Consider the following 26,340-nt stretch of genomic DNA (forward strand, 5'->3'; position numbering starts at 1 on the left):
CTGTCTGGTCACAATGAAGCTATTCTGTTTGGTAGTTTTCTTTTCTTCTGAGTATATTGGTTATATTCTTATGATTTGGAGAGTTGGCTCTGCAATTAAGAACATAGTTATACTTGCATAGGATCCAAGTTTGATTCCCAGCACCTACGTGGTGGCTTACAACTGTCTATAACTCCAGTGCCAGGATATCTAACTCCCTTTTCTGACCCCAGGGGTCACCAGGCACACACATGGGTCACTTACACACATGTAGGCAAAACGCTAATACACATAAAACAATAAAAGTGAATTTTAAAGTTAAATATTTTAAACGTATCTACTTCATACACTTTGTGTTTTGTAATACAGTAAAGACAACTAAAAATAAGTCATCCACTGATAACCAAAGTTTAGAATATACAAGGAGTTAGCCTCCTCAAACAAGAGTTTAAACAAAAGGCTCTCTTAAGAGGAGACACTTCCTTTAATCCCAGCACTTGGGAGGCGAGGCAGACATATCTCTGTGAGTTCCAGGCCAGTCTGGTCTAGAGTATGTTACAGAACATCCAAGACTGATACATAGAGAAATCCTGTCACATACGCCAGCAAGATTTTGCTGAAAGGACCCTGATATAGCTGTCTCTTGTGAGGCTATGCCAGGGCCTGGCAAACACAGAAGTGGATGCTCACAATCAGCTATTGGATGGAAGAAGCTAGAGAAAGTACCCAAGGAGCTAAAGGGGTCTGCAACCCTATAGGTAGAACAACAATATGAACTAACCAGTACCCCCAGAGCTCATATCTCTAGCTGCATATGTAGCAGAAGATGGCCTAGTTGGCCATCACTGGGAAGAGAGGCCCCTTGGTCTTGCAAACTCCATATACAGGGGAACACCAGGGCCAAGAAGTGGGAGTGGGTGGGTAGGGGAGCAGGGTTTGCGGGGAAGGTATAGGGAACTTTCAGGATAGCATTTGAAATGTATATAAAGAAAATAATTCGTAAAAAAAAAAATTAAAAGAAAACAAGAAAAGGGGGGCAGGGGGCGGAACAAAGGGAAGGTACTTAAAAGCTAACTTCTGATTCTTGGGGGAAGATACAGAAGAGTTGGATTTAATTTATTGCTACATTTTTATGTGATAGGAATTACTAGGTTGAGCCAAGTGATTTTTATTATGCTTTAGAATATTAAATAGGGTAGAAAGCCTCAGTGGTGAGCAGTGGGCTTAGCTTTGACTATTTTTGTTTAGTATATTTCTGTTATGTGAATCTTCTGTATACTAAGAATAACTGATACAAATTGCCACTTCTGACTGGCACTGAGTACCAAAAGTATGTAATAGTCTCTTTGTTCATCTGTTTTGTGGGGCCGGCCCTGAGATCTCTAGATTATACTTGCAGAAGTTGAGTCTTAGTGCCTGGTGTGCAGCCCCCTCTGTAGGTGTCAGCACTGCAGACACGTGGCTTGTACCGACAACAGCCTTGGTTTCATAGATAGTTGGAAATAGATTATTTTAAGAGTAAAAGCCCTGTAGTGGCACATGCCTTTAATTCTAGCACACAGAGGCAGAGGTAGAGTGGCAAGGTAGGGATTGTCTCTTGAGTTCAAGCTCAGCCTGTTCCACATAGTGGTTACTAGACTAGCAAAGTTACACAATGAGACTCTCGCTTTAAAAAAAAAAGTAAACGTCACATCAAATTTAATTTAATCAAAATCTTTAATTCTCTTAGCTGTTCTTTTTGTTGTTGTTATTGTTGTATCGAGCTCTTTCCCTGTGGCTGATGCTGTTAGCTATTTGATATTTATTTATTGCTCCAGTTCAGAGGTTGGCAAAGAATGGCCCAGGGGACAAATCTGTCCCTACTTCTTGCTTTTGTACATAAGTTTTTTCTAGAGCCCACTCATACTTGCTTTTTTAGAGATGATCTACAAAGCCTGAAGTATCTATACTGTTCTCTGTTGAAAAGGTTGCTAAACCTTGTGTTGCCTCGTTTAACAAAAGATTGGAAGCAACTGTAGTTTATGTCTAATTCTAAAGGTATGTTAAACTCAGTTTTAAATTTTTTTATGTAGTTTATATCATTTGTGGGGGAATGCTGAGGAAAAAGGAAAAAAACCAACAAAAAATGAGCTGGGCAGTGGTGGTACACGCTTTTAATCCCAGCACTTGGGAGGCAGAGGCAGGCAAATTTTTTGATTTCAAGGCCAGCCTGGTCTACAGAGTGAGTTCCAGGACAGCCAGAGCTACACAGAGAAATCCTGTCTGGAAAGAAAAAAAAAAAAAAAACTGAAGTAATTAGGCTAATGGAATTTCCTTCTCTCAAATACACTGCAGTCATTTGAGCACTTGTTCATGGTAACACTAGTATGCCTAAAACCTGTGTTATGTATAGTACTGCTTAGCCAGTTGAATTTAGGATTCCTGTTTTCTTCTGGTAACAGGTTGAGTTTTTTCTCCCTTCACTTTAAGAAGATAATAAAGATGATAACAGTAAAGATTTAATTTTCAGGTAAATAAAATGTGGTCCTAGGTGAGTTTTTATTTACCTTCCCTGCCCAGGAGGGAAGTGCTCATCAGGTTTCCAATTAGATAGTCATCTGATCTCCTTCAAAGTCATGGCTGTCCTTCCCCTTGTTGAAGTCAGTCAGTGCTGGGTCCCCTTGACACACTCAAGTTTCAAGAGCCTGGGGATCTGAAGTCTACCTACCCTTTGCTTTAGGGTTCATAATTGAAAGTGAGACTTTTTCTCATCTCACATGAATATAATGAGGGTGTCAGAGAACTTTGGCAGAGATAGCAAAGGAGTACCTTGAGACTAATTATAACGTGATGATGGCTTGCTCTAGTGCAGCTTCCAAAAGGGAAATTTGGGTTTGGAAAATGTGATTATGGAAATTATGCCTTTGTGTTTCTTCTTTCAGTTACTGACTACTTCAGAGGAGAAATCAACTGTTAGCTTGTTTGTGTCAATTATGAGGAAGAAATACTGTGGTATTTTTCTGTTATCAATTGTAGTAGTACATTTATTCTTCCAATAGGCTTTAACTTATAACAGTTTGTATTTCTACTTGATGTTTAAAAAATAAATTGTACTCAGTTTTAAAATATCTCCTTACATGTATATGGAAACAATTAGGGCAATGGGAGTAAGGTTGCACATATTCAATAAATATAGTGATATCCCCCCCAAAATCATTATTCTAAATCCAAGAAGTTTGAATTAATAAAAAAAAAATACTCAAAATGCCAAGTAAATTTATCTGTTTATTTTTTGGTGAAAAAATACTCTAGTAAATATGTAGGTTTTACCTCAAGGTAAATAGAGAAATGAGATTTATTAAAGATAATATAGAACGTCAAAATGATGAAGAGGTGGTGAATTTCTTATTAGTAAAAATTGAGATGCTCAGGCCAGCAGGATGGCTTTGTGGGTAAAAGTGCTTGCTGCCAAGCCAGAAGAGCTCAGTTTAATTCCTGGGACCCATCTCCCAATAGTTGGCCTCTCACCTCCAGCTTCCCACCACAGCATACCCACCACCACTACACAGGGGATAAATACTTGTAAAAATGTAAGGTGAGTGCATGTCAGTACCGGTGCCCAAGAAGCCCAGAGCTGGACTTGTGAGTGCCCTGATGTGGGTGTGGGGACTGAACCCCAGCCCCTGGAAGAGCAATCCCCCCCCCCTTTTTTTTTTTTGTAATTGAGACCCTCTTTCTTACTGTGTTCTTCATTTGTTGCAGCGGTGGAATTTCAAAAAGGCTTTCATAATTAAGGGTTTATGTCAAGAAAAATAATTCTTATTAGCCATGGGTAGCCTACATCCACCTTTCTGTGCTTACTGTGCTGCCTGGGTAATGGAGAGAAGATAAATGGTGCCTGAGGTTTTTATTGTTGGGCTTTGTTTTTATTTTGTTTTGGGGGGGTGGGTATTGGTTTGTTTGGCTTTTGGAAGCTGCTATCTTCACTAGACGACGGAGCAATGGCTTTTCCTCTGTAGAGCTCTGTAACAGAGAAGACACTACATAGAACGCACAGTGGGTGCCTGCCACCTGCTGCAGCAACAACACGATTACTTAATCAATTAGGGGAGTGTTGACACTATTTTCTGTACTTGAGTGGTGATTTCCTTCTGTGTGTGTGTGTGGGGGGGGTGAGATCATTAAAACTGAGTCATCACTAAAACTGAAGAAATGAAAGTGAACTTTTTGGGGGTTGATTCAGACAGCTTTCCTCAGCCGGTTGGAGAGAATTTTCGAAGCCTGTTTTCCTTCTGTGTTTGTCCGTGGTGTGGAAGAGGAGGTTCCTTCCCTGAAGCACTTGCTGGAAACACACAGCTCGCCAGCAAAACCGAGAGAGGCCTTAGCTGAGCGTGGGTAAGTAGACACTGTTCTTAGAGCACTGTGACCGTTAGTCTTAGTTGTTATCATTTGTAAAGCTATCTCAACAGCATTGTTTTAAAGTACTGTAATTATAGACCTAATCGTGTAAAAAGACTTAAGGGGAAAATCCCTGTTTCTCTACTGCTGAGATGTTTCTTTTGATGTCTTTAAATCAACATTTGAATCAGCCTGTTATATCATCTCTCCACTACCTAGTGTGGTAAACAATTTGGGGTGTATTCAGACAGTGCCTGACTATCTGACTATATAACCCGGACTGCACTCAAACTCGAGAGTCCCCAAGTGCTGAGATTACACGTGTGTCACACACTTGGCTTAACTGACAGTGTAGACCTGCTTTTCTCACCAGCTCCATATACATATATCTCACCTTCTGATAAAATTTTTAAATCGTGTGTTTTCCTTTTAACTGTATAAATGCTAAATGCATACTTGTTTTCTTTTATACAGTGGCTTCCTAAACCTTATGCAAGATGAGCAGCCCTCATTTGGAAATCCATTCTTTGAAGTGCTATGACATGTAACACTTGTGGGAGCTGTGTAGAGGTGTAGAGCAGTTGTAGCTACCTGCTGATATGCTTGTGCAAGGCCCCAGGTTTAATTTCCACCACTGAAAAAGGAAGGGGTTGATTTTTTTTTAATCTACACATTTTTGAACATTGACATGATATTCAAAAAGTTTATAATTTTGGAGCATTTCAGATGCCCAACTGATAAAGTCTATACAGATATTCCAAACTCTAAACCAGTCTGAAACCTGACACCCTTCTGCTCCCAAGCACTTCACATAGTCTCTGTCTTATTTTCTACATCTTTCTCTGCCCCCTAAGAGCTATTTATACAGTTTTACTTGATCACATTTTGCTTACCAGGCTGTCATCCCTCCTCACCCTCGAAGTTTTAGAGTGGTTCAGCCTAGGCCTCTATAACTGTCATCTTAAGGCTTCCCATGCACATGACGTGTTTTACTGTATTCTGTTAATACAGATGTATACGTTGTTGTTACTGATCTGAAGTTTGACAATGAACTGCCTAGATGTGAGTCTTTCCATTCATTCCACTGACGGCTTGTTCTTCAGAAGCAAACACTTCTTTATTGTTTTGCCTTTACAACTGCTGTCTCTCCTAGGCCTCTGTGTTCCTTTCCTAGGTTCCTGCAAATTATTTGATTTTCAAGTCATTCCATTTCTGGCCAGTCTTTTTATAATTTCTCATTCTTGCCTCTGGAAGTATCCTTTCCTTCTCCAGTGTTTCCTCTCTTCCATTAACTAAGTCACATGTAACTTGTTTGTTTCTCTTTATGGCGCAGTATTTCTTGTACAGGCTTCCACTTGTCTTGATTCCATTCAAGACTGAGATTGCGTTTTGTTCTTTTTCTTCTTGTTTAGTGATTTCTAAGGAAAAGGGGATGGGGAAGGGTGAGGGAACAAGGTGTACAAATTCCTTTCCAAGAGATTTAACCTTAGGAAATAATATGCCATACAATCATATACACAATAAAATACTAAAAGATGGTCACTGCCAGCCTAATAATATTAACCAAAAAGTAAAAGATAACTTATTGAGAGCTGTAGGTTGTAGCCCACCTGAGCTACATAGTGAGATCTGTTTTACACCACAAAAATAATAAACACCCAAATATTGAGTAACTCTAGTAAATTAAAATGGTGGATGCCAAGTGATTTTTTTTCTTTTAAATGTTAATTTTTTGAAATAATGTCTCATGTATAACAGGCTAACCTGAACTTACTGTGTAGCCAAGGCTGAGTTTGAACTTCTGATCCTCTTTCTCCCGAGTCCTGGGATCGTAGACCTGCACCACCATGCCAAGTTACTGAGTGCTGGGGATGGGACCCAGGGATTTGCAAGGCAGAACTCAACCAATAAGCTATAGCCCCAGCCCTTAAATGTTGGGGTTTGTTGTTTGTTTTTACAATAAAAAAAAAAAAAAAGAACAAGCTGGAGAGACAGCTCAGCAGTTAAGAGCACTTACTGCTCTTGCAAAGGGCCTAGGTTCAGTTCCCAGAACCAAAATAGTAGCTCACAGCTGACCAGGTTCAGGGCATCTGACACCCTCTTCTAACCTTTGAAGGTTTGGGTCACATATGTGGTACATATATATACCCACATGCAGACAAAACACTAGACATATAAAATAAATAATCTTTTTTTTTTAAACAGGCTAGTTCCTGGACTGTATGCCTTCATATAAATTTAGCTTACCTTTCTAATGATCTTTAGTGCTAGCTCTTGATTGCACTGAGATAATAGTTAATACAGATAGGTTAGATACGATATTTACTACAGTGCATAGTGTATCATCAGTGTACTGAAGGTGAAGTTTACGGTGAAGGGGCTGGAGTAACCTGTTGTCTTCTTTGTGGCCTTTACAGTGAGTTGAGGGGTGTATGGACCGAACTGCAGGACATCCATGATGCACATGGTTTGCGGTACCAGTGGGGTGGCTCGCATAGCAACAAGAAGCTTTTGTGCTCCTTGGGAATAGACACTCGAAACATTGTGAGTTTGTTAGAATTTTGAAAAATTCTTTAATAAACCTGTATGGTTTTTAAATTTACTATTTTCCTGTTTACACTGTGATTATCTAGCTCTACAGAAAAAGGATTGGCTTAAACGCTAACTTGTTTTGATTAGGCAATTTTAAGACATCATAATGAGCTGGGCGGTGGTGGTGCACGCCTTTAATCCCAGCACTTGGGAGACAGAGGCAGGCGGATTTCTGAGTTCGAGGCCAGCCTGGTCTACAGAGTGAGTTCCAGGACAGCCAGGGCTACACACAAAAACCCTGTCTCAAAAAAACCAAACCAAACCAAACCAAACCCAAAAGACATCATAATGTTCCTCTGAAGTCAGTGGTTCTCAGCCTTCCTAATGCTGCAACCCTTTAATACAGTTCCTCATGTGGTGACTTCCAACCATAACATTATTTTCATTGCTTCTTCATAACTGTAAGTTTGCTACTGTTATGTATGAATCATAATTAAATATCTGTGTTTTCTGATAGTCTTAGGTGACACCTGTGAAAGAGTTGTTCAACTCCAAAGGGGTCATGACCTACAGGTTTGAGAACCACTGCTCTAAGTACTTATTTTTGAAAATTTTTGTTTTTCCTTAACTATAAAATGAAAAATGGACTGAGTTTTATATATATATATATATATATATATATATATATATATATATATATACACACACATGTGTACATACATGCATGTATGTACGTACGTGTATGTATGTACACGTGTATATATGCACACATATAGTATGCATGTACATATGAGCCATATATAAAGCTTAGCTTATTGAGTTCATTATTCACAGTATAATAAAACATCATAAGCATACTAGAAATAATTTTTTTTGTATGACAGACAAATCATTCTCTAAATGCATGTTCTTCCTCCCTAATATACACAGCTATTCACTGGCAATAAGAAGCAACCTGTTATAGTGCCCATGTATGCAGCAGGATTGGTAAGTACAGGATATTTATTGCATTTATTTTAAAAAATCATCTTATATAGCATGACAAAAAAAAAGTAGTTGTTTATCTTGAGACATGGTCTTTCTATGTAGACCCGGCTGGCACAGGACTCTCCATGTAGAACAGTCTGGCCTTTACTTACAGAGATTTGCCTGCCTGAGTTTGCCTCCTGGATGCTAAAATTCAAGGTGTGTATCACTACACTTGCTAGAAAGTGTGCTTTAAGAGGCATTTCAAGACTGGGTATGATGCCTCTACCTGTTATTTCACTGCTTGGAAGGCTGAGGCAGAGTATGGCCACAAGTTTGAGGCTAGCCAGGCTACATAAGTTCTAAACTAGCTTGACTAACACAAAACTCTGGTGCGTGAGAGGCCTTGAGTTTGGTTCTCAGTGTCCACAGCTCACAGCCACCTAGAATGCCAGTTTCAGGAGCATCAGTACCCTGCTCTGGCCTCCATGGGAACCTGTGCTCATGTGTACATATATGCATGCACACATATGTAAATTTTATTTTTAAAAATGTTTAAATTTATCTAGGTAGTGGTGACATTTGCCTTTTATCCCAGCACTGGGGAGGCAGAGGCAGACAGATCTCAGAGTTGAAGGACAGCCTGGTCTGCACAATGAGTCCCAAGACAGCCAACACTGTCTCAAAAACACAAAAAGGAAAGTTTAGATTTTATGTGTGTGATTGTTTTGTGTGTGTGTGTGTGTGTGTGTACTACATGCATGTTTGGTGCTCACAGAGCTCAGAAGAGATCTTCAGGTCTGCTGGAACTGGAGTTACAGGTGGGTGCTGGAAACGGAATCTGGGTCCTCTACAAGAGCAAGACCTACCTACTGAGCAGTCTCTTCAAACTCCCTAAGTATTTTAAAGATTTGCTGTTGTAATCTTAGGGGTACATATTTATGTAATATTCATAATTATATATCCTTCATGTCTTTACATGAGACATTTTTTATATTCCATTATAGATCATGTGCTGTTTTAAATGGAAGATTATTTTTATGTTTAACTTTTTCTAAAATATACTTTTGATGGGTTTTCCTTCTAAACTTTTTTACATGTGTATGTAGTGTGCATATGCATGTACATAGGTAGGACACATGTATCTTTGTTTGTGCATGTGGAGACCTGAAGTTGATAATCAAGTAGCCTCAATTGCTCTCCACCTAACATACTAAGGCAGAGTCTCTTACTTGAACCCAGAAGTCACTAATTTAACTAATGTAGCTAGCTAGTTTGCTCTAAGGCTCTGTCTCTGCCGCCTGATTAAAGGTGCTGGGATTAAAGGTGTGCTTTCCCACCCGCCCGTGGAACATGGATGCTGGGCATCTAAACTCTGTTCTCACCCATGTAAGGCAAGCACTAAAGCTGAGCCATCTTCCCAGCCTGTTTTTTCTAAACTTTTAAGAAGAAAAATGGAAGATAAAATGCCTGGCACATTAGAGATATGTTTAATTCAGTTATTAATTTTAAATAAAACAACATTGAGACTGTGGATGTCCATAGGAGCATGAAAATACCAAATTAGAATATATGGAAATAAGCCAGGACCTTACAGTTTCCATTAATATTGTTAATGTTTTTTTTTTTTTCCCAGATATTCCAGGTAGTTCTAGCAAATGGGAGGCAAAATGTGACTGAATCTTGTTAAAGAATAGAATGAAAACAAGAATCAGTCACATTTTGCCTCTTGTGGGGAGTGGGTTTACATGTGTGGTCAAGGGGAGGACATTGGGTCCTTATTCCTTTGAGGCAGATTGCTCACTGAACCTGGACTAGGCTACAGGCCAGCAAGCCCCAGCTTTCTCTGTCCAGGATTCACAATGCTGGGATTACAGGCATACATGAACAGCTAACTGCACCCATCTTTTAGGTGGGTCCTGAGGATTTGAACTCAGGTCTTCAGGCTTGCACAGCAAACACAGCTATCTGCCCAGTGTCTGAGTTACAGTATCAAGTTTGGTGTTTGTGGGTGAATTATTGCTAAATGAAAATGTCCTATCTATTAAGCAAAAATCTCATGTTATTATAAGGAGTAAATTGAACTTAAGGGGAAAATGTGGTTAAAAACTCAAGAAAACTAAGTGTGGTGGTGCAGACCTATAATCCCAGCACTACGCAGGTGAAAGCAGGAGGGTCAGGAGGGAGTGAGCTCAGGCTCATCCTTTGCTCACGCTAGCTCAAGTTCAGCCCGGGCTACATGAAAAAAACCCTGTTTCAATGAAAAACAAAGTAAGCAACTGTAAAATGAAGTATAAATTATATCACTTATATGTGCCTGTAAAGTACAACTTGTTTTGTTTTGTTTTTCATCCACAGTTTATTTTCTGTGAGTAGGCTCTAATTTTATTGGCATGGAACTGGAACATTATGGTTTTTTTCAGTTTGTTGTGGAATTTTCTGTGCCTGAGGTTTTGTTTTGTTTTTTTAAATTAGTTGCTGCTCACTTACTTACCTTGTATTGTATGCTTCTCTGTTCTAGATGAATACAGTCCAGAACTTTTCTTTAACTTGTTGGTTACTTGCATTTCTTTTTTTCTCAGACAGTAGGACTCCAGAGGCTGTTGTGTAGTCTCTTAGTCTAAGTTGGGCTGGTAGATAATTGGTAAGCTGCCAGCAGGAGCTTCTTGATGCACGTTAGCTGGCTTTAAGGAGTTGGTGGTAGAACTTACACTTCAGTTTTGTACTTTATTGCCTATAATAATAAAAACTTACTGCTTTTAAGGTTTTAAAACACTAAATTTATTTAATGAACATAAATAGATTTATGGGTGGGTAGTGGAATTGTAGCAAGTGTCCCCGTGCCTCCCTTTTTTACTTGCGTAAGCAGTGAACTAGGTAAGGCCCCTCATGCCTGCCAGGCCAGAACTTTTTCCAGGGATGTCTCTGACATAAAGCTTAGCTACACTTCTATTTCTCCTGTGGTGCGTCTCACATGGAAGACGGCACCTGAAATAGTCATTTCAGTTTCTGGTTCTCCAACTTCACCAGAATCATTTGGAAGATTTAAGACACAGATTTCTGTGGGTGGGGTTTGGTGGTGCATACCTTTAATCTCAGTACTAAGGAGGTGATCTCTAAAGCCAAGGCCGGCCAGCCTAATCTACAGAACGAGCTACAGGACAACGTGGGCTCCTCAGAGTAAATTCTGTCTCAAAAAGAAGAAGAAAGAGGAAACAAAAAACAAAGACACACTATCTTAAGCTTCTTTATAATCCGAGGCAGAGCTTGAGAATTTACACGTTTGATCAGGTTTTAGGTGCTGTTGATTGGCAACCACAGCTTGGGCACCACTGGTTTAAATCGTAGTTCAAATTAAGAAGCATTTAAAGCATGTTATAATATACATGGTGCAGCACGGTGACCATGAACTTACTTTCATCTTTTACTACATGGAAGGAGGCCTGCCACATGCATTAATATTAGGAATTGGGAGGCTGGGGAGAAGAGGAGTTCAGTGTGTAAATTGCTTTTCATTAGTTTCTACCTCAGTGAGAGTAGGGAGTCTCCTGAAAGGCAGTTTTAGAAATGTACAGATTTTGAAATTACTGGTTAGTAGCTTTGATCTCATACACATATGCACACATATAGTTAAAAATGATTTTTGTACGAAATATAAACCAATAAATATTTAAGAGCTCATCAGGTTGTTTGGTTTTGTTTGGCTGGTCTCCAGAAGACGTAAGCATAAGCATTTTACCCTGGACCTCAGCTATGGTTTATATACAAAGCCTTGCTGCTTTGTGCTGTTAACCTGAGTTAGCTATTTTCATGTTTGGTAGAACCTTGATACTAAATGATTTGCTTGTTTGTTTCCATATCAATCTATAATATTTTCATTTTTTACTTTAAAAAAGTATGTTTGAATTGTTTCAGATCCAGTGGAGTACATACAGTGTCTTGCCCTCTGAAGTGGCAGTCTGTCTATTCTTTCTTTGCCAGACCCAGAATCTAAGTACTGAGACACCAGCTCAGATTTAAACATATTAAATTCACACTAAAAGACATATGCTTTCAACATACCACTATGTTAGAAATATTGCCTTTTCATATAGTATTAGTGTCTTTTTTTTTTTTTGTCTTTTTGAGACAGGGTTTCTCTGTGTAGCCCTGACTGTCCTGGAAATCACTTTGTAGACCAGGCTGACCTCGAATTCCACCTGCCTCTGCCTCCCAAGTGCTGGGATTAAAGGCGTGCGCCACCACCGCCTGACTAATATTAGTGTCTTAAGTAGCATAAAATAAAATATTATTGAAAATGGAAGATTTGGGACTGGAAAGATAGCTCAGCGGTTAAGAGCACTGACTATTCTTCCAGAGGTCATGAGTTCAATTCATAGCAACCACATGGTGGCTCACAACCATCTGTAATTGGATCTGATGCCCTTTCTGGAGGGTCAAGGACAATGTGGTCATATACATAAAATAAATAATTTTTTTTTAAAAATGGAAGATTTGACTTCAAAACATTTTATTCTAAAATAATCTTTTATATTATATTATTTGAATTTTTTTCTTTTCTCTTACATTGCCATTATTATAAGCTTTGTGTCTATCCATTTCCAATTAATGACTAATATATCTTTTTCAGGGAATGTTAGAGCCCACCAAGGAACCATTAAAACCACTATCTGCTGCAGAAAAAATTGCTTCTATTGGTCAGACAACCATTATGACACCAGAAATAAACACGTGTACATCAGATCCATTCCAGGTAAACTATCCATATGTATCCATTATGCATTTATACAGACACATAATCACACATGCTGGTTTATTTTTCTTAATATGTCTTTCATTTTATATTTGTAAAACTTGAAAGTGGACATGTTTTAGATGTTACTTAACATTCTTAGGCTACAGTGAACAAATTATCTGTAATTTTCAAAAATAAGAAGATAATATACAAAACAAGATTTATTATTAGTAAGTTTTTAAACCAGTCCAAGTCACAGTCTTAGTTTTTAAGATCATAAATACTGACACAAATATAATAAGTGCCAGATTTTCAAACACTAGAAAACACTACATTTGTACTAACGCTTACAAGTTATCTCTAACAAATGTATGTTTGGACAGTTCTTCCCAAAATGTATAGTCTATATCAGTAGCCCACTAAAGCATTGTTCCAGGGTAAAGTAAGTTTGGGGAAAATATTATACGCTCACAACCATCCTTGGAGATTCACAATACACATTCAGTTCCCCTGAGCCCTGCAGTAAATGCTGCTATTTAATTTTAATTTCTTTCTCAAGTTTATTTGACCACAGGTTTTGCAGGGTTCAGGAGGAGAAGATCATACTTTTGTGGAAGTAGTGTTTTGAAGAACATACTTTAGAAAATGATGTATAAATATAGGTCCAACCCTTTCAAGTGTGTTTGAAGAAACATCTGTTTTCACTATTATATGCCACTGCGGGTTTTGTTGTGGTTTGGGTTTTTTGAAACAGGGCTTCTTTTCGTAGCCCTGGCTGGCTGGCTGGCTTGGAACTTGCTTTGTAGACCAAGCTGTCCTCAAACTTAGAGGTCCTCCTGAATGCTGAGATTAAGGTGTGCACCACCACCCCCTGGCACCGTGGTTTATTCTGGGCACAACATAAATTAAACTTCATTTCCAAGCCAGTGCACTGCAGGCTTGGTGTTAGGTGGCAGGCTGTCATGCGTGCTGCCTGACTTTATGGGTGGTTGGGCAGTGTGCTCATCTCCTTTCCTTGCCCTCATGCACTCGTAAGCCTACTCTGTCTGTGGCCTACACCATCAGCCACAGCACACTTCCTGCCTCATCACCATCCTCATCCCTACAGTGGTAGCTGCTTTGCCATACTTACTGGAAACGGAGCTTCCATTTTCATTACTGAGACACTGAGTGTTAGTCTTTCCTCTTTGCTCTTTCCTTTTCTGTACAGCATCCCCATAACTACTGCCTGTTTCGTTGGTTAGCTGTTGCTTGTCATTTTGCCTCTACACCTTAGAAGCATCTTCTAGTCATGACCTTATACCATGTTATATTCTTAACCAAAAGCATATTTCAGATGACCAAATGAAATACATGTATTTTAATTTAGAATTTTGTGCTGAGCTGCTAACTGCTAACCAGACTGTACAATCATTGCTTGGCTCCATACCTGTGGTTCAGGTTAACAGAAGCACCTGACTGCATTATAAGGATTTTCTTCGTATAAAGCGGTGTGTCTTATGTAGTCACTAACATGCCGTGTGAAATCTCTATGCACTTTCTTGGTTCATAGAGTAACCCTCTTGCATCTTGTGGTGGTTGTGCTTTTCAGATGAATGACCGTAGCCTGTAATGATGGAAGTCTGCAAATTATATCAGACAGGAATACCTGTCTTTCCACCCACTCCCCACCCACCCCCAGAAACCATGTACCACACATCCCTTGTGTGCTTTCATTTTCAGCATCACTGAACAGCACTGTCAAGCAAACCACAGTTGCACAAGTCCTTGTCAGTTCCATACCCGGTTCCAGTGTAAACACTTGTTTTATGCTTGGGGTTTCCCCTCTCAACCTGAGCAGCATTTGGCAGTTCTGCAACCTTTGCATTCCCTTGTTAAGGGATTTTAAAACTTGGGAGCCAAGTGTACTGACACACTTGTAATTCCAGCACTTGGGAGACTGAGGCAGGTAAATATTGAGTTCAAGAAGAGATGGAGATTAATAATTAATTAAACCCTGAGAGAACGAAATTCAGTAGATCAGAAATAAAACCAAACAAAAGGTAGAAGTCTTAGAGGGGACAGCAGGGTGGGTGTTGTTGTTGTTTTGCTTTGCTGCAGAGGACGGCGGGGTCTTGAACTCATTTCAGGTCGAGTCAGACTGATAGTTGCCCACCCCATCATCAGTAGCAGCTTAGCCTCTTGATGGAGCTTTGTGAATCCCAGTTCAAGGGTGATTATCTCATACCATGTGCCCATTTCAGGAAGAAACCATACTTGGAAAGGTTAATGACGTGCCCAAAGCTGCAAATCAGTGGATCAGCAGGACTGGAATGAGGGCTCCTTTCTCCAGCCTCCGTGTTTCTGTTCTGCTTCTTCAGTCTGGTTTCTCCAGTGCTTCTGTCTCTGCAGGAATCATCCACTGCACATTACACATAAAGCTATTGCAAAGGCTTTTCTCCACGCGCTTCTCTTTGGGTTGCTTTACTTGTGAAGTCGTTATAGCTCACCACCTTGTTACAGTAGTCTGTTTTTCATCTTCCTCATCTCCACTAAATGTTAATTCATACTTAGTGGCTCATTATCATAATTTTGGTTGTTCTCAAGATGTCATAAATATCCATAAATAGCCAAAATTCCACCAAATCAATGAAATATTTCTAATTATCCAGTTCATTGATATCACTTACATAAATGTTTACAAAAGAGCCATTTGTCCAGAAATAATGTTATTGTATAAACCTACGTTCTGCCCAGTTCTTCACTGTTAACCGCTAAAGGTTTCTCTTTTCCAAAAATGGAGTAAATTAGATCTGCCCAGGTGTATTTGCTCTACAGTTAGCTTTTTTTTTTTTTTTTTAAGATTTTTTTTTCCTCTAAGTTTTTATTAATCTTCGGGTAGGTTATAAACCAGGGTTTCCCTAGCATTATTTTTAACTTATATGAAATTATTAGATATTCATGGTATTACAAAGATAGAACAAAGAAAAGACCTGTGTGTCCACCTATGTAGCTTTTGGCTACCATTCATATAATTACAATAGATATAAGGTATAGTCAGGAATAAGATACCGATTCATTTATATATAGTTATATATATCTTGGTCACAGGTGTCGATGCAGGTACCACCCCGCAGTCAACATACAAAACTCTTCACTCACCACAGAGCTCCCTTAGGAGCTGAGGATTGAACGCAGGTTGGGAGCCAGTGCACAGCACAGACATAGAACAGAGACACTGCATAGTTACACTCCCTCCATCCACCCTCCACCCCAGGCATCTCTTGATGCTAGCCTTTTACTTGGGATTATACGTCCTTCTCAGCTCCAAGCTGGACAGACTGAACTTGATTTTTATTAGTCTACCTGTCCTTCTTTTACCAAGACAATTATAATATTGCCTCCAAAGAACTAATTCATGTTCCTGTCCTACAGGTAATAGTGTCTTTACCCAGAAAGAAAGTAAGTATACTGTTGTGACAGTGCCTTCCTCACAGGGAAGCATGGCCAGCAGTGCCAACGGCATTCAAGGAAATAAGCAACTGTGTGTTGGTGTGCAAATGCCTGATAGAACACAAGCTATTTCCACACGCACGTCTTGTCAGCATAGCCACCAAAAGAGAAAACAAAAACTTAACGTGAGGAACATTTGCCAGCCAATTTCATTTATATTATGAAATTGAAAACCCTAGAGTAGTAATCACTTATAAGAATTCATTTCAGCATGGTGGCTCACACCTTTAATCCCAGCACTTGGGAGGCAGAGGCAGGTGGATTTCTGAGTTCGAGGCCAGCCTGGTCTACAAAGTGAGTTCCAGGACAGCCAGTGCTACACAGAGAAACCCTGTCTCGAAAAACCGAAAAACAATAACAAAAAAAGAATTCATTTCAGTGCATTATTTCATAAATCTCCCAAGGTATGGTTGTGCATGCTATGATCACACTCGGAGGACTGAAGAGGAGGAGTGTGAATTTAAAAACCAGCCTGTCTTTACATAGTCAGTTTAAGGCCAGCCTGAGCAACTGAATAAGACTGCCTCAGAATGAAAAAGAAAAAAAAATGTAATTTCATGTAATTTCTAAGTGAGAGAAGTTGACTAGAATAAATACCTGACCTGTTGTGGGGCAGGTCTGTTGAATAGCCTCGAGCATGAGGACCGTAGGTTTGACACTGTCCTGAGAAGGTTAGCAGGACCTTGTCTCAAAAATATATTAATTAGGCCAGAGATATGGCTCAGTGGGTTAAAAATACTTGCCTGTGTGCAGGCATCTAGACCTAAGTTTGAATCTCCCACACTCAAATAAAAAGAGGGTATGTCATTCTGAAGTTGTAACCCCAGTTCTATACAGGACAGAGGATGGAGGATCCTGGGCCTTGCACTCACAATCTGTTTTTTTCTCTCCCTCTCCCTCTCCCTCCCTCTGCACTACACACACACACACACACACACACACACGTGCACACACGCTTTAAATTAAATATCTGCAAATGAGCACGTTAAAAATGAACATTCCATCCAGTGCTGGTGGACAGACCTTTGTTCCCAGCACTCAGGAGGTAGAGGAAGGTAAATGTCTGCGTTTGAGGCCAGCCTGGTCTGCAGAGTGAGTACCAAGCCAGCTGTACTCCAGAACTACATAGGAAGGCCTTGTCTCAAAAACAGACAAAGTGCATCCTATTTTTTGGTGCACAGTTTCTTTTCTTTTGAAATAAGGAAACTTGTAAAGAACTAGAGACCTTGGACTCTGTTCCTCCTTGTTCTGTATCATGAGACCAGCTAAGTTAGTAAAGACCATCTAGAACGAGTTATTTAGTAGTTACTCTCATCTTAGATGTCACTTTCAATGTAGTTCCTTCTCTGTCATGTTGTATTTTATGTTAGTGTTACATGACTAGTATTTAAATAAAGGTAATCACTAAGTCAAAAAACGTCTGTTTTAAATCCTTTTCTTGAAATTTAACAGTTTAAAACATAGTATCAATAAGTATACTGTTTATAAGTTTTCCAATTTCAGCTTGTTAATATTTGCAAATAGCCTGAAATTGTAGTTATCCAAAATTTGTCAGTAGGTACATTGTTGCATAATGGTCTTATTGTACTTTTGAGGGAGTTGCTTTGTTTTAGGAAATCTTTATGTTGCTACTACCTATACTGATTAATTTTGATTGTTTTGTTTTTGTTTTGGTTTCAACTCTAGGAGTCTCTCCCACCTGTCCAGTTTGACTGGAGTAGCAGTGGCCTTACTAACCCTTTAGATGGTACGTCTCTCCGTAGAGCCTCTAGCACCAGGGCTAGAGCTAAGAAAGCTACACAGTTCAGACAAACTTCTCTCTGCTGATTTCCTTTTTTGTTTGAACATAACTTCTTATTCTTATCTTTGGAAATTCAGGCTTTCTTTCTAAATAGCAATTGCTCAAGATACCAGCCATTAATGTTACCAACAATATTAATGCTCAAGTAATGGTAGTAAGAATAAGGTAAAGTTTTAGTTTCTTTATCTTAAGTCAAAATTAGATAGTTTAAATGATATTTTAGCTAGGACCGATTTGTTTGAATGTTTTATAGCTTCCCTTTGTGAACTGTTCTTGGACACACAGTCTTGTGGCTAGCGGTTGCTCCAAAGCATAAAGCACAATTACTCACTTAACCAAGACCAGTGTGCAGATAGATCCAGATTATGACATAATTAGTCTTTTATAGAGTACTTATATGCAAATGGAAGATGGATGATTTTCATGATTATTTTTATCTCCAAATGCTAACAGAGCAGTTCTAGAAATCAGTGATTTTTTTCTTAGGACCTTTAAACTCTAAACGGGGAGTAACTTACGCAAGTACCGTAGGGTCTTTCACACACAGTGCTAGAGTTCCAGTCCATGCTGTGGCTTTCCCATGGACTCTGATTTATAATTGCTTTGTAAGTAGTTGAGCCATTGTCTAGAACACTATCACTGTCATCTCAGTGGTACTTAGCATGCCATTGCCTGAGACACTTACCAGCTTTTCCTTAGAGCTGGGATTCTAGGATACCTGGAGACCATCTATTGAATGTCCTGCTGAAGGAAAGCCTGGATGTACCTTTCGCTGTTGTCTGGTGTCTTTAGTCAAATCATCATGCTCTTTATTAACAATTTCTTTAAAAATGTATACTATTTGTGATTACTATTGCAGAGTTAAAGGGGAACAGTACAGCGTGTGCATCAGGGTAGGGCAGTTACTACATCTATATTACGTTATGTTAAAGAAGTTCATGTATTGGTGCATGTCCTGAGACTCAGAACTTTGTCATTCTTTTGAAAAGCATTCATTAGAAACCAGAAATTGCTCATAGAAACTAACATGAAAGATGGGGCATGTAGTGATTTAATGCTGGGTTAAGATTAAGTATTGTTTCCCTTTAACTAGTGTGCCTTCTCTGGTCTTTCTGATACTTTTCATTTTGGATTGAAAGAACTGACTTCTCACTAAAACGTAACAAAGTGTTACATTATTTACATTGTACACAAGGAAATCTACATTGAGTTAAATTGTTACTTTAGTTATAAAAACCTAATGCTGTACACATTGTTTTAATGTTGATTTTTAAAATGTGTAATGACTACTAATTATAACCTGCATGTTCAAGTGTGTGTCTTACCCCTTTTCACACGTAACCCCTCCTCCCTTGGCTTACCTTCTGTGTGGCTGCCCACCAACACGGTCACTGAATTCCAAGCTAGTGGAGGTTCCACTCTCCTGAACCTTGATTTCTTTGGGCCCGTGGATGACAGTAGCTCTAGCAGCAGCACAATCCCAGGTCAGCAGAGCGTTCAACCATAGTTGTGATTACTTACTAAAAGCATGACGACATTTGACTTTCCTATAAACAAGGAACCAGGTAGACGCGTTCTCCCCACTGCCTTCCTTCATCCAGCGTCCTTCTGACAGCTGACTGCAAGAAACTACTTACACAGAATACAGTCCTAAGGGAAATCTCTCAGAGGGTTATATTCAGAGCTGAAAGCAGTTTCTGCAATAATAGGACCCTAATGGCTTTAGACAGCTAAGGATGTTTTGGTTTTCACCCGCTCTAAATGGAAAATGTATTTATATGCTTATTTTGAAAGCATATTCTATAAAGCCATTTGAAAATAGCACTAGCGAGATAAGAACATGTCTATAGTAATGTAACTTTTACAAGTTCTAACATTTTAATTAGTTCTTATTAGTGCTGCTAAATACAAAATTGAATCAAAAATGTTGGAATCTAGCATATAGTTATATAGTCCCATATTTAAAAAATTACTATTTTTATGTAGCTCTTATATAGAAAGCATACTGTTAGCCTCCATGGAGAATAAAAAATGTTAACAAAAGTTAGTAGTAGTAAGCCACTGCTATGAACCTAACAGCTACAAACTAAGCTTTCTAGGACCTGTTAATGCTCTGCCCTAGTTCATTGACCAAAGGACTAATGTACTTTGTCATTTTCTAACCGAATAAAAGATCAAAATTATAATGGCATTTTAATGTTTACATTTTGTTGAATATGATTTTAATGAATCCCTGTCCTCACTGATGCTCAGACAGCTGCTGGGGTAAATGCCCCGGGATGCATACTGAGGATCCCCGTCTGTGCTCACTGGTGGCCAGTTCTGTAGCTAGCCCCGGGTTCCTAAGAATTGGGGGTGTTTTGTTTGGGGTGAGTCTTATTAGGTAGCCCAGCCACCCACTTCAATGGTTTATCAGCCACAAATATGAAGGAAGAACAAAGCCAGCTAAGGGCAGTCCTTCCCCAGGGTACCCTTCTCTTATATCCAGCTAGGGAAACCCCTTCTGCCACAGGGAAGGCCCACAAATCTCAGGTGGAATGAATAGATTTCTCAAATCTAAGCTCCTAGTTTTCATTTTCATTGTTGTCAAGATTCTTGAGAGTATATGAAAAAAAGTCTGTATTTGGTCTTGTTACTTACATCAATTTGATACTTTACTACTTAAAGCTCTACTAAGAATATCTGACTTAGGGAACAGCCTGGAGGAGCTAAAATTGTCATGATGCTTACTAGAGATAAAGGGGGAAGCTAAGAGTTACCTGAGTTCTCTCAGCTAAATTTAATCAGTCTGCATTATAATGAAAAAGAGGTCACTTTCTCTTTTGGCTACAGAAAGCTTGGATTAGATTTCAAATGTGCTTATATTTTAAATTTGTTTAAAAAGCGTTGATAGGAGCACAAATAACCTGGTTGCCTAAAGAAGTGCGGAGATGGCCTGATAATTGGGCTCAGGGTATAGCTGCAAGACTGGGAAGGTTAAGGCTGCAGTGGATGTGAGCACAGCATGGTCCAATGCAGTCTCTGCCCTGGGAAACCTTTAAACTCTGGGTTTTCATCAGTATGCTCTAGGTCGCTGTGTAAATTTGTTTACAGTGAATTTGCCTTGGCTTTCTTTGGGTTTCATTAAAACTCCCCCTGCGTCAGGTACAAATCCCCTCTTTAGTGTTAGTCTCACCACTTATTTGTCCTTTCTTAACTTGTTTATGGGAAAGTCATTTTTTCTTAGCTTGCTGTAAACTATCGTGTGTGTGATTTTTTTTTTTTTTTTTTTTTTAGGAGGTTGGCATAAAATTTGGCTGGCTACTTTAATTGTATAATTAAGCTGTGCCTCATTAAGGTTCTACTTTTAAAAAATTCCATTAAAAACTCTCTGTAGTTTATAGTAAATAATTGGCTTGTTTCTGAAAAAAACGTTAACTCTAATTGTTATCTCAATCATTTTTTTGGTTTGGGGGCAGATTATGGAGGGGAGGAGTGTTGTGTGGGGTAGAAGGAGATTTTCTTCTGTCATTGTCAGTGCTGTTGTTTTCAATCTGCCATTTACTGCTTGGCAGCTGAGTGTCCAGTGCTGGATAAACTGCTGTTGCCACTCAGGATGCAGTTGTTCTGCGTGGTACACAGATCTCACCCTCAATACTGTGGGCACTTGGAAGTTCACCTTAAACAGTGGAAGAGAGAAAGAAACAGTTTTGGCTCATTGCTCTTTATATACACATTTACAGTTTTATACATTTTAACTTTGGCCTGTATGCTTATTGGAGGAAAACTGAGGTTTCAAAGTATGTCCTGAAAGTGTACATTAATGAGCTATTAAGACCTTGGGAGTCAGTGTGCACCTTCCTCCTCGTTGAACTCAGTAACTGTGGAAGCTGCTGTTTGTTTGATTTCTCTAACATCTGAGATCCATCTGTGCTCATAGAAGAACTTGTTCATGAGTTTATTATACATTTTACTTAATCTGTAGGCTTTTCTTAGAAAATAAAATTGAACCAAGTACAGCCATGCACACTTGTAGTCCCAACTGAGGCAGGAGGATCACCTCAACCTCAGTAGGTTGAGGCCAGCTAGAGTAGTATTGTAATGCCCTGTCTCAAAGAAGAAAGAAAAAAAAATTGGAGACGCTATTAAGCATTTTTTGTAAAGGGATGCTTAACTATAGCCCCACCTTAGCTTCCTTCCTGTTCCTCTCGCTGACTACCATAGCTGCAGGCCAGCAGGCTTACATCAGATACACATGTGTCACGGGTCCTGGGAACAAGGGTCCTCATTTCTCCCAGAGTAGTGCTCTTAGCCACTCCACCTCTTACCTGAAGAACATGCAGTCCGTTTTTAGTATTAAATTGATGCTTTAAATAATTGTGCTTCTCTTTAGTCATGTCTAAGATAACCAAATTACCAAATCACTTTCTATACTAGCAACTTTATATTAATCTCCAAGTCTCTGACGTGAAGAAAAATACCCAAGTCTTAAAAGAAAAAAAATTTTTTTTGATGAGATTAGAGCAAGGTTCAAAATTAGGTTCATTAGCCAGTTTAAAAATTGAGGATATTGAGCTGGAGAAAGCGGTTAAAAGCACTGGCCACTCCTCCAAAGGCCCTGGAACCAATCCCCAGCCACCCACACAGCAGCTCCTAACAGTCTCAACTCCAGTTCCAGGGGATCCAAATACCTTTACACAGATAGACATGCAGACAAAACACCAATACACATAAAAATAAACATTTTTTAAAAATGAGAATGTTGGAGGTCAGGTGTGATAACTCATGCCTGTAATCCCAACACTCAGGAAGCTGAGGCAGGAGAATTGTCATGAGTCAAAGCCAGCGTACAACAGAGTAAGACCTTGTCTTAAAATAAGATAAAAAATTTTGAGAATATCAGCATGCTCCTATTTATAAACACTATGTGTCAGAAATGAATACAAAACTGACTGATAGAAATTCTTGAAGCATTTGAAAGGCATCAGCTACATACAACATGTATTTCAAAATGGGATTTTTATGTATTCCTTTTATAGATACTTCAGAGCCTACCATTTAATAAAGAAAAACATGAGGCTAGCTAATTGGCTCGGTGGTTAAGAACACAAGCTTCTCTTGCAAAAGACCTGGGTTCGATTCCCAACACCTACGTGGTGGCTCACACTGTCTGTGACTCCAGTGCCAGGGACTCCAACAGCCCTTCTGGCCTCCTCAGGCAGGAGGCATGCATACAATGAACATACATAAATGCAGATAGATACACATAAACAAAATAAAATTAGATGAACACAGAGAGCTCAGTGGGTAAAGGTGCCTGCTGTCCAAGTTGGTAACCTGAGTTCAATCCCCAGAAACTCTGTAAGGTGGGAGGTTAGAACCAGCTGCAAAAGTTATCTGGTATCCACCCACTTGTAGCATGTGTGCCCTCATGTAGCATGGTTAGTAATGACTGCTCACATTTGGAAGAGCAGCACTTGATCTGACAATGACAGTGAGTGGTGCTTATGCAGACTCACATGTGGATAGAGTATTGCTGTACATCTTGTCGCTCGCTCGCTCTCTGACCCATGCAGCTTGCCCTCACTCACTGTCATTCTGTGCTGTAAGGTGTGGATCCAGAGTTATATGAGTTAACAACTGCTAAGCTGGAGACCTCCACCTCAAGCCTCAGAGTGACTGATGCATTTGCGAAGCTCATGTCTACAGTGGAAAAGACAAGCACGTCAACCAGGTAAATGAACCTGAACTTAGCCCTAACTTTGTATTCTGGTTTAAATGGCCACAAGCAAAGTATGCAAGAGGTAGCGCTTGTGTGCTATGCTGACTTTGTATCTTAAAGCCTAGAGGATGTCAAATGGATGTTTAATGATGAGTTTTGTTGGAAATGACTGACAGATGACATTTTCTTCTCCCCACCCCCATAGAAGATGATTCTGGTACCACTGGGAACATCCCTATCCTTTCATAATTATGGAGAAAAGCATTTTCCAGAACCAGTTTTATTCTCCTGGGGTTACATAAGCCTCTGTGTTCACTTTGAAGCTAAGACAGAGTAAAGATATTTTAATTCAGAACTTTCACTACTGTGTACCTAACTTGAGCTATCATGAACTTCTTTACCAAACTTAGGGAGCCTCTCAAGGGACAGTCTTATCTTATCTTCTGCTGTCAGAGCCAGAGACAAGGAATGTCCTGTGGACCTTATACTTAGGCTTTAACACAGTTAAGTAACCCGTGCTTTGACAAATTAAACACAGGTAAGCCGGTTCCTAGTAGTAGGTGGTTCAGACAGGACATCACTAGTGCCAGGGCAGGAGCTGATTGGTCAGCTGTCTTCTCTGTTTCCCAAATCATCATCACCCATCTGTATCTTCCAGATGTGTATGTGTCAGTTGCCCACTTTGGGAATTTTAGAATCTCCTATTGAATAACAGACACCATTTAGAGTTAATTCTTCTATTAAAACAAAACAAAAAAAACATCTTTTTTCTATTCTTTTTAACTTAAACTTGAATGATTGCAATCTCTTTGGGTTGTTTGTTGGTTTTTTTTGAGACAAGGACTTGGTGTACAGCCCTAGCTGTCATGAAACTTGTTATATAGGCCAAGCTGGCCTTGAACTTAGAACCAACTGCCTGTGTCTCCCAAGTGATGGGATTAAAGGTGTGTGCCAACACGCCACCATGACTTAAAGAACTGTTGTCTTTTACTTTATTCCCTGCAGGTGTCCATTCTGCAGACACTAATAATTTTTAAAGACTGCTGCCGTTACTCGTTTGATGGCTGTAGGTGCCTATAACCAGGAAATAGATTTGGAGCATGTAGGTCCTTGTGTCCACAGGTGCACTCCATTGCTGTCACTGTTGGCACCCTGGTTGTGGGAGAGCCAGTCCCACTGCTGCTTCCCTTTCCCTGCAGTCATGAGAGTTCATCTGTTGTGCCAGTAGGAGGAGCTCTACTCCACTTTGTTAGCCCTGTGCCTTCATTTTTGTAAGGCCTCCTCCTAGACAGACTGTACTGCCCAACCTATTACGACTAAACTTCATCTTCTGAAATAAAAGAATACATTAAAATTGTAGCACACATCTAGGAGGGAAGCTGTAGCTGCCAAAGAGAGTCTCTGTGATAATTATGTGACCTTTCTGCTGTTAGGACACTAGAGAACAAACCCAGAGCCTTGCAGACTCTAGGCTTTACTACTGGGCTATTTTCTCAGACCCATTTGAACATTTAAAATGAAGTAAGCTGAAAAAAAAACCACGAACTTTGGGGTTCATTTGGAAGAAGGTTTTGTTTGAAAATAGTGAGGAAGATATCCACATGTTACTATTAGAATTTAAAATTATAAACTATCACCAGAGGAGTGTGAGGTGGTGGTTTTGTTTCTGTTTTGCAGGAGCAGAAGTTGTTCTTTTTTTTTTTTAATTTCTCTCCCCCCCCCCCCCCATCAAACCAAAAGCCTGGTGCATGCTAGGCAGATGTTGACAGTAGAGCTCCAGCCCTAGTAGCATTGTGTGAGCGGTTCTTAGTTGTATGGGGAAGACAGGCGGCACACAGTACGACTCCAAAAGGCTTTCTCACTGTGTGAGCGATTCTTAGTTGTATGGGGAAGACAGGCGGCACACAGTACGACTCCAAAAGGCTTTCTCAGTGTATTGATCTGTAGGATTTACTTGTTTTTAAGTAAATGTTAACAAAATTGTCTTGGCTCTTGACAGTACATCAAAGGTAGAATGGAATGAAGAGCTAGCAGATAAAAAAGGGTTAAAGCAGTAGCTGCAGTGGATATACTGATGAACCCTGTAATTTCAGCACTCAGAAAGCTGAGGCAGGAGCAGCACTTGAGACCAGCCTAGGCCAGAAAGCAAAGCTCTGTCTCTGAGAGCGAAGAAACCACAGTTGGGTTAGGGGAGGAGATTTGACATGGAATACTTCTTTCTTTTTTCTATTTCTAAAATCGTGTTTATTTTTTGTCAGGGGTGATGGGTTCTGTGCTTGAGCCTTGATGCACAGGGGAAAGTCAGAAAACAACCTGTGGGAGTCTGTTCTCTCCTCCACCATGTGGGTCCTAGGGACCACACTCAAGCTGTCAGGCTTGTCGGAGGCAAGCCTCTGTGCTGCTAAGCCCTCTGCAGGCCCTCCCTCACACTCTTGTCTAAGAGCCTATGAGTATGTGAGGAAACGTGATACAGTCTTCTCCTTTATTTTCCTGTTTATTGGTGGTAGGTATTTTGACATGCTGTTTCTGACTGGAACCTTAGACAACCTGGTACCCAACTCTGGAATGGCTACCAACTGATGTCAAACTTTGTACAAACCAAATTGGCATAGCACACTATGGCCCAGAATTCCTGAACTTAAGCAATCCTCCTGCCTCAACCTTCCCAGTAGCCACCAGGACTACAGGCTTGTGCCACTGTTCCTGGCTGTGCTGGGGTATTGTTCCCAGGGCCCTGTAGAAGGAAATCTAACCCAG

The 26,340-nt window shown here is 39.8% G+C and overlaps 1 protein-coding gene across 3 annotated transcripts in view; it reads left to right on the plus strand.

Annotated features, from left to right (window-relative positions):
- The window catches only part of Aftph (aftiphilin), a 58,003-nt gene that overhangs the window by 26,873 nt on the left and 4,790 nt on the right, over window positions 1–26,340 (plus strand). The window contains exons 3-9 of one of the 3 annotated variants that reach the window (XM_021177747.3): window positions 4,202–4,353; window positions 6,774–6,900; window positions 7,819–7,875; window positions 12,485–12,607; window positions 17,768–17,828; window positions 19,286–19,366; window positions 23,472–23,595. In XM_021177747.3, the coding sequence (XP_021033406.1) occupies window positions 4,202–4,353; window positions 6,774–6,900; window positions 7,819–7,875; window positions 12,485–12,607; window positions 17,768–17,828; window positions 19,286–19,366; window positions 23,472–23,595 (725 nt within the window). Of the gene's footprint in view, window positions 1–4,201; window positions 4,354–6,773; window positions 6,901–7,818; window positions 7,876–7,977; window positions 8,238–12,484; window positions 12,608–17,767; window positions 17,829–19,285; window positions 19,367–23,471; window positions 23,596–26,340 lie in introns of those variants that run through there. The other 2 variants (XM_021177748.3, XM_085829091.1) reach the window with 2 other exon arrangements.

Source organism: Mus caroli, unplaced genomic scaffold, assembly GCF_978045245.1.
Source record: "Mus caroli unplaced genomic scaffold, Mus_caroli_1 scaffold_13, whole genome shotgun sequence".
Taxonomy (NCBI): domain Eukaryota; kingdom Metazoa; phylum Chordata; class Mammalia; order Rodentia; family Muridae; genus Mus; species Mus caroli.